The following is an 11326-nucleotide window of genomic DNA, read 5'->3' on the forward strand; positions in this document are numbered from 1 at the left end:
ATGGGGGGGGGGGGGGGGGGGGGGTGGAGGAGGAGGAATTTTCAATTCTGCCATGCTGAAGTTGGCCTGTCTAAGAATCAACTAGACTCCAATTCATTTACTCTTAATAATATGTTCTTACAGTTCAGTTACTTCAGTAGTAGCATTTCCCTTTTAAGAGATTTTAGAACAGTGCAGGGATAGATATCTGGTTCAAGAGTATTAGATGAGATGGACAAAAATGTTAGCAGATTATACCATACCATGCCATGCTTTAAGAAGCTCCATAGTCTTTCAATAGCAATTGCAATTTAGTTTGTGGTAGAACAGAGAAATTTTACGCTAGTATAGAAACATCCTGATAATAAAGATGTAGGCAACAAATAATACAGATGCAAACAATTCATACCAAATAGCGAACCTATTACCTATATCACGTGTTGACTGTATGAAATTTATGAAAATCAAACTTTCAACTTTCAATTAGTCTGCTTGTACATATTGAATTACTCAAAATGATGCAGGATATTTTTCTTCATTCCTGCTTCTTTTTTCCCTTGCTGTGGGAGGTGCAAAAATGAAACTTAAAAAGACCTGCTAAAAATATCACCGACAATGAAGAGATTGCTCTCTTAACTGTGAGATGGTTGATGTGTCAATGGAATGATTTAACATGGAAAATCTGACACCTAGACTTGTATCCATCATTCGCTGCAGCTTTCTCAAACTTTTTCATTGCAGCATCGTTCTCTTGTAGGCTGGTCTGCACAAAGAAGCGTGCCCACCAAGAAGAGCTCCGCATTTTTGCCTTTACATGGAAAGCAAATAGTTTGTCAATTCTTTTATTTATCATTTCAGAGCAGAATAAACAACGGAAAAAGTGATACAGAAACCATATCTTCATTAGATCAGAGAATGTAGATACTTGACAATTGAGTGGCTCTGAACACTGTTTTCAGATTATCATACAATCACAAACCTGGTGTTGTGGATAGTACTTGGTATTGCAACATCAGTTTTCAAGTTTGTTTTGTAATCTTACCACTTAATCTTTCAAGTTAATTCTTTGCTTAACGGTTATCGGAAACAGCCTCTCTACTCCTCCGGAGTAGGGGTAAGGTCTGCGTACACACTACCCTCCTCAGACCCCCACTTGTGGGATTTCACTGGACTGTTGTTGTTGTTCTTTGCTTAACGGTATAAAGTACCAAAACAGAAAGCTCTCTGTAACCACAAAAAGCATTCAACCAATAAAAATTCAACATTGTCTCTGTCACTCAAAAATTCACCAGATATGCTTCTTAGATGTGGTCACTACCCTACAAGAGGAAGCTTTGTACTTCTGATCACTTTTTTCACCATCAATCACCAAAAGAGCATCACTGGACCTACTCTAATGTTGAATTCGCCAGAAATAAATTCCAGTCCACTTGTGAATTCAACTTCATTAATATACAAGAAACATCAACTATACGCATTCAATTGAAGTAATCTACTCTAGTAGGACAGAGAGTACCACGATAGGAAGAAACTGAAAGTGCATGTAACAGCGAGTAAATCAGTCAACAATCAACTGACAACAATTACCAACCCAAACAAGTGATAACTGAATGAAGAGTTGTAACTTACAGGACGTCCAAACTTGGATAGCTCAGCGACTTTAGCTCTAGAGTGACCTGGGTAACCTGATAATTTAGAACAATAGAAAAATTAACATAAGAGCAAGTAAAATGAACCACAAAGTGCTTTCAATAAACAATAGATGTTCTCCTCGTGGTACCCTAGGAGGGGAAGATATTTATCTCTCAAAAGCAATTATTTCAATCAATCATGTGTTGTATGGTCGTGACAAAGCTAGACCTTTAACTTACGTGGGAAACTGTCTTACAGATTTCTTTTTTCCTTTTTAATTTTTCCCTTTTGGGTGGAGCAAAGGAAGCTTATAAGATTTAAACTTTCTAGTAAATATCCGAAGCATAGAGGGGGTTGCCCGAAACTGAGCAAATTCTTTGCACGGCAGCTGCTATCAACCCCGCCTACCAAACAAAAGAAGGAACCATCCATCGTTGGCCTTATTAGAGCATTTATATTCTCATAAACAGAATAAGTGGATCTAATGAGGATCCTTTTTCTCTCTTTTTTTTTCTTTTTGATTGGTAAACCCCACCCCGCCAAATCCCCTGCCCAGGAGTCAAAAGGACCCTTTCCCGCTTTGCTCCTTTAGTGACTTGAACTCCCTACCTCTTGGTTGGAAGTGGAGTCCTCTTGCCACTGAAGCAACCTCACTTGTTAATTCTAAAACCAGGCTATTGTGAAGCAGTACTATACTGAATTAATGATATGAATTCAATTTGTGTAAGGTCAAACTGTCCACTACAATTAGGCATCCCTAGTGAGTAATTAAGAGAGAGAGTCGAGTGTCAAGCATTTGTTAGCAGCCTGTCAAAGAAAATGGGACATTTGAACAGCCAGAGGGACGAAATATGGTGGGTTTATATTTCATTATCCAAAAAAGGGGTATCCAAACATCGTGAAAGTACTTAAATGAGAACTTCTCATGCAATGTTATTAAAGTTTCAAAAGCTACCTGTAACAATAACTAGACCATCGGCAGACACCCTTGCTAACTCTGGAATAGTCCTGTTTAGGTATCTAGGAGATAGGTAATCCACTGCATCCGACACGATAACAAGAGAAAATGATTTAGGCCGGTAGGGTAATGGGAATTTGATGTCTGCCACGCGTACTATTCCTCTGTGGATAAGATTCTTGCAGTTCACATCAACATCCTCAACATCATAAGGTTCAACACCCCATGCTTCAGCTTCTTCTTCTTTTAATAGTTTGGACACCACAGAACAAGTATCAGGCCCGACGTGCAAAACTTTGCGCATGCTGTCACCATATGCCTTCTTTAAGTAAGGTATAGCCAGCTGAAGCTCCGAAGTGCAGGTAAATTCACCTACAACCATTGAAAGACAAGCAATCTATAAGTTCGATAAGCTGCTCTTTTTGAACAAACTGAGTTCGCAAATACAGTACAAACTCATAGAGGAAAATTACACCCTGAAGTGAGATATGCACTCTCGAATTTGTTTAATAATCTGACCAGAAATGCCATCAGACATGCTTTCACAATCTTATTCACTGTATGTATCATTTTGAAATGGAGGAAAGAATCTTTGCAGTTCATGTTGAAGGCAAATTGCTTGATGACGTACGAATAAATGATCAAATAAGCTTTGACATATCCTTCCGCAGGTTAGATACTTAAAACAGATACACTTTTGTCCCCTGTGTAGCTTAAGACTATGACTCCGTGCCTGATCTTTCTATGACATTTTGATCAGCAATATGAAATGAAGAACGTGAATCGCGTGGCAATTCTTACAAAATTTAAAAAGATCCTAAAGGCTCTTAGCATGCTCAAAATGTGAGACTCTACCCGCATAGGATGCTGAGATAGCTAACTGTATTATAGATTATGGCTCCCTATTATGGGCTTCTGAATTAGTGGTGATGAAACCTGAGAAATTCTTTGGGCTATTAACTGTTGGTAGTTGCAAGTTAAGTCCAAGGTAACAAGCCTTCAGATTCAAGGCTTTGGATCACTTGTGTATTCCTTTGTTTGAAACCCTGACCTCCCATATCCCCCGGCCCCTAGCAATGTATCATATCTATTAAATGCTGCAAAGACGAATATTTTCACGGCATGATGCAACATAGACAACCAATACATAAAGGTGCTTACCATTAAGCCTGCTGAGTGCTGAACTTCCAGAAGTACCTATTAGGGGAAAATGACCAATCAGCCAATGTATAGAAAGCCAAGTAGTATAATGAATACAATACAATAGGAAATCAGGATCTTGCTACCGTTGAGTAAAAATGAGACAATTTGAAGTATGATTTGCGAGGATAATAAAAGCCAATGACTTCTGATTGGGGTTGGAAAGACAGATATTACATGACTGATGCTACCAGTGCATGATCCCATGTAACTAGGAAGCACACACTACTTTGAAATAACTGCTTATTTTAGACCCAAAAACAAAAAAGGAATTACCTGAGCCTCGATAAAAATAGCCAACAACAAGGACAGCACCCTGAAATTAGTAGATAAAAGAAAAGATAAATGCATTAGATTTGAATCATAGCCCCAGTTAGGAAACCAGATATTAAAAGAAAGTGAATATAATTTGCTAGAATGAATTATACTTAATCACCAATTATAGTGCCATCAGATAAGTACTTATGGAACTTACCAAAATGAGAAGGATTGTAGGTAATAAAGGAGTAGGGCGCGATTTCGGATGAAAAATGCCCCCCAGGCTTCCACCAGCAGCAAAGCGCCGTGTGGGGTTTCCGGGCCTTCTAGACATGATTGCTTTAGTGGAGTGTCGAGCCCAGAATACTACACCATGGAACCAAATTAGAAAAGGAAAATTTTAACCAACGCTCCTCACTCCATTAATAGATGTGACACAGGTAGAAACATAGTATCAATAGTAAGTGGTGCATATAAGCTAAGGCGATACAAGCTCAACATTTTATGTTCACCTTGTTTATGGAGTTGATCAATTGTTAACACAACCACTTTGTTTTATTACCAGTATATATAAATATAGTAAATGAGCTTAACTAAATAGCAATGTGCAAAGTACTACAGAAATGGAAAGCCACCCGACTTTCTTTAAATTTTAGATACGGATTGCCAAATATGAAACTACAGCCGCTCTAATTTCAACAACACAGAACTTCATTATCCGAATTCTAGCCATAGCAAAGTTTCTTAATTTTGGACGAGCTTCATAAACACCAATTACGGTTTATATTTCAACTAGAGAAATTGAATTTCAGTCACTAATATGCAATTCTTGAAGAAAACAAATGAACGTTCAAAAAGGACAATGTGGATCTGCAAAAGAGAAAACATTGCTAACAATTTAGAACACGCCCCAATTAAGATGTAAGATTTAGAAAATTGGGGTGTCAACAAAATCAAGAAAAACTACAAAAATTCAGAGATTAAATCAAAATAGAATATCCAAAAGTGAGAACAAGGCACAAATAAGAGGCAAGCAAAACCAACCAAATGATGAGAATGGAAGCTTTAGAGCAACAATTGGCAATTAGGGAAGGAGAGTGGCACCTCAGAGCGGGGACTGTATTTCTTGGATCTAATGTGTTTGTTCAAAGGTTGTTTGCTGCTAGATTTGGATCTGTTGTGTTTTTGTTGGTTTAGCACAGAAACATATGCATAGATCCCATTCCCACGCGTGTTACCTTTGCTGTAAGTTAGTGAAAACCAACCAAAAACTAGCTAGCCTAGCGGGAGGGACCCTGAAAGACAGCAAACGTCAACCACGTAGGAATGAATGGGAAATATGGCCAGTCTACGCGCCTTTATTATAGAGAGTGCGACTTAGAATTTAATAATATAGCCTTGGGGGTCCCTTGTCTTTTAATATATATACCTTTTTTGCCTATCTACACTTCACTCATGTTGCCGTCGGTGATCCCACTTTATTACTCATAATAATTACACTTAACATGAACAAATTATACTATGTGTTACTCTGTTTTTTAAACAAATGTTGTTAAAGAAAATGATATCATACCATACTTAAAACTCTTTAATTTAGATTTTCTATTTTATTAAACACCGTTATATTGTATGAAATAAAATAGAGAAAGTATTTATCTCCTATCCGTATTAGGAAAGTAATCTGAATAGATCCTCGAGTAGTGACTACTACAATTTTAAGTAGGTTTTGTTTTTCTACAACGTCTCAAAGAAATTGTTTATGAAAATGATGGAGCTGACAGTTTACATCAGTGGGTAGATGAATGTATCGGTTGTGTACTTCTTTCGTCAGATGTCTCTAAGTGTGTCGGCAGCGTACTGGGTGATAAAAGAAGCTCCGGTGTGGGAAAGAAATTTGCCACCATAATATGTATAGCGCGGTAAATATAACTGGCCACCATAATATGTATAGCGCGGTTATTTACCGCGCTATACCTTAACGGTACGTTTGTCCGTTACGATTTAGCGCGGTGAATAACTGCGAAATACTTAATTATTGGGCCCACCAATAATTCTTCTAGAGTTAACTGACACACCAGTAATTCTACAGGGTATAACGCGGTGAAATACCGCGCTATACGTAAAAGTTGGGCTCACTCATAATTCTTCTATACTTAATTGACAGACCAATAATTCAACTGGGTATAGCGCGCATATTTAAGGCATTATATATCAATTTTTTCCTTATTTAAAGAGTTTCAGAATTTTGTAAAAATCCATTCAGAATCCTTCAAGTCTTTTGAAATATTTGTTCGTTAAATATTTGTTCGTTAACGTCCGAAATATTTGTTCGTTAAATATCCTTCAAGTCATTTTTCTCATATTAAGAAATGTCTGGACGCAATAACGTACCAAGGTATTATTGTGACAAACATACGATTTTGAAACCATGTTGGTCAAATAGTAATGTGGGGCGCAGACGCTAGATATGTCAACAACTTGTAAGTTATTGTTTTGGAAAAAATATTTGTTACTATTATTTATATAACATGTTAACTAATAGTATTGTGTTATAATCCTCATTGGTAGGACGGAAATTAATGTAGATTTGAAGAATGGTATGATGAACCCATTAACCAGGAATACTACAAATCATGTTTGCAGTATGTTTGGAATATGACAGGTGAATACGAACTCCAGATCTTTAAACTACAATAACAACTTGCGGCAGTACAGGAGAAATTAAAAAAGGGAGAAGAAAAAAAAAATAGGTTGGAAGAGCAGTTTAAGTGGTTGAAGCACAGAATAATGGGTGATAATGACTAAACAAACACGTGTGTTGAGTATGGTATTTTATCTTTATGTTTTACATGTCATGTATTTTCATTAATTGTACCGAATTTAAATTATGTTAAGTTGTCGTTTTTTATTTTGTGTTGTAGTATTAAACTAACAAATAACCCGAGAAATAAAAACACATGCGCAAATAATGTAAAACATAAATAATGTTGCTATTATATACTGAATGTCATATGTACAGATAATAAAAAATGTCAATGTGTCTCACAACCTGTATGCTTTAAAGTATTAGCTGGCCTGAGACGCATCCCATCCCGCCCGGCTACACTATCAGGATCATCCTCATCACGTCGCCTTTTTATCGGAGGATGCGATGCAGCATGATCGTCGGTAAGGCTGGCACGCTCGGTATAAGGGGTCGTCGGTCCAGCAGTAACCTACAGAATAATAAGATATTTTAGTATATGAAATATATATTACTAATGTACGTGTTAGCTAAAAAAAATTAATGGTCTTATCATGGACTCGGCGGGCTCCTGAATATAATCATCCGTCTCACGCACGTCAGGATCGAAAGTGGCCTCCGTGACGGGCGAGGATGATGTCTTTAAAAAAAATGCTTTAGATATTGATGACTAATCAATGAAATAAAAAAAATTATAGTAATACAAACAAACCTGCGCCTAGGGGTATTCATAAAAAATTGAAAAATCGAACCAAACCGAAAATCGAACCAAACCGATCAATAAAATCGATACTTTTAAGGTTTGATTTGGTTTTGGTTTTGAATTTTAAAAACCGATAAAATTTGATTTGGTTTTGGTTTTAATAAAAAAAAATTGAACCAAACCGACTATAAAAGTAGCTATTTAAATTATTATTACACCTATATATATATATATATATATATATATATATATATATATATATATATATATATATGTATATTTTTATATAAAAAAATCTAAAATTTTATGGTACATATTAGTCATTTGTATTTTTAGTCTAGTTCTTTGCTATTATAATAATCTAATTCTTTGCCTTTTATATTCTAGTTTGATTGGTAGTTTTATTTTGTTAAGTACAAGAATTTATTTCATGTTAAAAATTATTGATTTTTACTTGAGTACTTAAATTATTCATCACTATTTGATTCAATTATCATCAATATATCTTGGTAAATGATAGATTTCTCAAAAAGCAATTGATTTGATAGTGTTACGTTGAAACTGTAGTCGCCGGAATATGCGTTTGGTAGTGTATGTCTCATATTTAAGAAAAAAATCGATAAATAATCGAAAAACCCGAAAAACCGACAAAAACCGAATCGATAAAAAACTGATTTAATTGGTTTGATTTGGTTCCAATATTTGAAAAACCGACTTACTTGGTTTGGTTTCCTTTTAGGGAAAAACCGACCCAAACCGAACCATGAACACCCCTACATGCGCCTGTGATAGATCCTCAACATCCCTCGATGATGACCCATAATTCAGTCGGCGCCCACTATGCACGTCTCGTGTCGGACGATCATCAGCAACCGTCGATGGCTCTGGGGGACCAGAAAAATACTGATCCCACTCATGTCGCATAATGGCCATGCCCGCGATCAACAATGGAGCTGACGGGGTCACCTGCGAAGTCCTTGGCGTCAGCTGAAGGCTGAATGACGGCATATCATGAGGAGCATCGTCTGGCTCAAGGTGGTCTCCAAAATCCTCAACAGGTGGCTCAACACCCCCTTGCTGGGGACCACGTCCTCGCCGACCCCCACGACCTCGTGGGACACCTCTTTCTCTCTGGGCACGCCTGCCACGTCGACCACGTTCAGGCTCCACTGCGTGCCCACGATGGTACTACTCTGGTGACCTATAATCAGCCTCGTGTCCTAAGCGCTCGTCATCTCGGGCTAGCCTCAATGTCCGGGAAGCCAGATCTGTAACTTGGTGGCCATACTCGTGCAAAACTGCCGCTCCCTCACCGGTATGCTGCTGCATCTGCAGTCCTAACTAGTAGAACAGATGTAAGCCAATAGCCTGCACAACATGTAAAATATTAATTACAGAACTCTAGGTTAACGTTATAAGTAAGTATAACATATCAGTGCCTCATGCCTCCCAGCGTATGGAATGTACCGATCACCAGCGCTATGAACGGGATTTCCGACAAAAAGTCGGGTAATGCTGCGATACCATCCCATATACTCATGCTCACCATTTGTATGCTCAGGTGGATGGGGTGGCGGAATTAGGTCATGCCGACAGTCCCAAATCTCAATCTGCGCCTCTAGCCAGGCCACGTATGTCTGGTCAACCCTGGAACGATCATCCCGCTGTTAATGTGTCCTAAGCCAAGCGGGCGGAGTAGGTACAAGCTGCAGTCGACCAAACTGGCGAAGGACTCGCTTAGTGGCATGATGCTCGACAATATCGAGACACATCAATGGGACGGAAGAGCTCCACATAACTCGGACGCTCGAGCAATAATCAGGCAAACCAGCTATTAGCTCGTCGTTGTATGGCCTCCATATGAACTATTAAGTAAAAATATGAATCTTGAGTAAACGCAACACATATAAAGTCAGGCCAAGTAAACTTAAGTATACATGTACATGCGCCCCCTCCAGTAAATCCAACAAATCCCTGTAATAGGGGAGATTATGTCGAGCCTCGACCTCGCATTCGTAGCCTCGCCTATTAACCCACCTCCTAGCTAAAGAGAGAAACGGTGGAGGTGGTACATCCGAAACGATGCGTGGTAGAGGTGGTTGCAACTACAGGAACCGCTCCCAGGATCAAACCTAATATACAATGTGGACGTAAAATTTAAGGTATATTCTTACTATGTATGTTATAATCATGAAAATAATTGACTATGTTTTCACCTGCAGCAATGACAAAAATCCGGCAACGTCTCGATAGGTGCCCATGCTCGCCCGGCACATCTACCTAAACAAGTAACCTAAAAAAGCTGCACCCCAACTGTAACCAGGTAAATCATCTAGCCGCTCAAGATGATGAAGAAATCTCAAGCTGACTAGGTTTCTCGAAGTGTTCGGGAATAATACCCCACCAAATATAAGCAACATCAACAATCTCGTGTACTAGTCGATATGGAGATCCGGTGTATCATATGTAATGTCTGCATCCATCGCCTCCAGATGTAGCCGGACGAGCGTCAACTGCAAAGGACTGGCCCCACTTAATGCATCCTCCTCCGCTGGCTGGAAACCGATGAGCCGATGCAACATCTGCAGGTACTGTAATCCCGTATATTCAGTGAGAGCATGCGGGTAAGCTACAGGATGTCTATCAACCGGCAGCCCATAAAGAACCTCCATGTCCTGAAGCATGATGGTAGCCTCGCCAATGGGTAAATGAAACGTGTACGTCTCCGGTCGTCACCGCTCTATCATAGCTGTGATCAACGACCAGTCCAACTGCAACCAGCCGATCTCTATGATCCTATAGAAACTCGTATCTTGAAGGCATCTGACTATACGGGGATGGAGTGGGTGGGCCCTAAGAAAGTCCTACATATCGTCTACCCATCTAGCGTAGAATGTCTGGGCCAAACACTACCCCTCCCATATGTACGAAGACCTATGTTTGGCCTGTAGCAACAGTAGCTCTAGAGATACAGGTCCGGGATGCACAGGCGGAACCTCCATGACGACTATTGTAAATTGAATAATATTAATTAAAGTATTTTTCTTTTTCATTGCTTAACATCTTTAAACATATTGCAATATCTTTAATATTAAAATTTATTCGATATTTTTACTATATTGTTAATTATTATTATTATTATTATTAAGTGACAAACTAAAGATGGTTGCTGCTGCATTTTCCTTTGCTTCCACACTTCCAGCTGTGAAAAAAGGACAAGGTAACCAACCTAAAAAAAATAAGTAAATTACATGATAATGGTTTGATTCTAAAGGGCCAAAATGAAGTTTTAAAGCAGATTTCCTTCTGCTGGTTTGTCTTGGTGCAGTATTTGTACGGATTGAGATGATGTTTTAAAGAATTGAAAATTTCTCTATGTTAGTTGATGGTTTTGGAGTTGGCTGAAGGATGAGTAGAGTGTAGCCCTTTCTTTGGCTTGGTTCTTGATGTTTTAGTTACTACTAATCATATGATTTAGTCCATAAGCTTGTCCTTACAATTTCTTCTTTCAGACTAGAGTTTGGTTGTGGAAAACTGAGGGCTTTCTTAAGGTAAATGTTTTGCCTCTGCGGAATTCGTCCTTTCATTAGTTTAATTTGTTGAATTGTTAATCATTGTTAGCTTGTATTTTTTATTTCAAAGTGATAATGTGTTATTTTTCCTTATTAACAGGGATAAGGTTCTTAAACAACCACAAGAGGCGTTGACCAAGGAGGAGTTTGAAGACATTTATTCTTCTATTTTTGATTTTTTTTCGTATGTTTAAGTGTAGAATGACAATGAACAATGAAGTATTCTGTATATATTTAACTAACTTATTATTCATGAAAGTATTTATAATATTCTGACTTGA

At 38.2% G+C, this 11326-nt stretch overlaps 1 protein-coding gene and 1 long non-coding RNA gene across 3 annotated transcripts; one reads left to right on the forward strand and one right to left on the reverse strand.

The window, feature by feature from the left end:
• Positions 1-433: 433 nt before the first annotated feature.
• Positions 434-5359, reverse strand: LOC104113014 (probable pectin methylesterase CGR2). 2 transcript variants are annotated; one of them, XM_009623083.4, is made up of 7 exons: positions 5132-5359; positions 4245-4393; positions 4046-4085; positions 3731-3766; positions 2567-2941; positions 1609-1664; positions 434-787 (listed from the first exon to the last, which is right to left on the reverse strand). In XM_009623083.4, exons 2-7 carry the CDS (start codon positions 4359-4361, stop codon positions 635-637), a joined length of 777 nt encoding a protein of 258 aa, XP_009621378.1. In that variant the 5' UTR covers positions 4362-4393; positions 5132-5359; the 3' UTR covers positions 434-634. The 2 variants fall into 2 exon arrangements, with proteins under 2 accessions (XP_009621378.1, XP_009621377.1); XM_009623082.4 differs by having other exon boundaries at positions 5072-5359.
• Positions 5360-10757: 5398 nt separating this feature from the next.
• Positions 10758-11326, forward strand: LOC104090230 (uncharacterized). The gene is made up of 2 exons (XR_684911.4): positions 10758-11024; positions 11146-11326. It is a non-coding gene; the product is annotated as an uncharacterized lncRNA (long non-coding RNA).

This window comes from Nicotiana tomentosiformis, chromosome 2, assembly GCF_000390325.3.
Source record: "Nicotiana tomentosiformis chromosome 2, ASM39032v3, whole genome shotgun sequence".
Taxonomy (NCBI): domain Eukaryota; kingdom Viridiplantae; phylum Streptophyta; class Magnoliopsida; order Solanales; family Solanaceae; genus Nicotiana; species Nicotiana tomentosiformis.

Excerpts from the sequence above, each read along its gene's own strand:
- LOC104113014 (XM_009623083.4), bottom strand. The coding sequence starts at position 4,361 with ATGTCTAGAAGGCCCGGAAACCCCACACGGCGCTTTGCTGCTGGTGGA. Across the intron at positions 2,942-3,730 it reads AGCACTCAGCAGGCTTAATG|GTGAATTTACCTGCACTTCG; the intron begins GTAAGCACCTTT and ends CAATGGTTGTAG. Across the intron at positions 788-1,608 it reads TATCCAAGTTTGGACGTCCT|GCAAAAATGCGGAGCTCTTC; the intron begins GTAAGTTACAAC and ends TTCCATGTAAAG.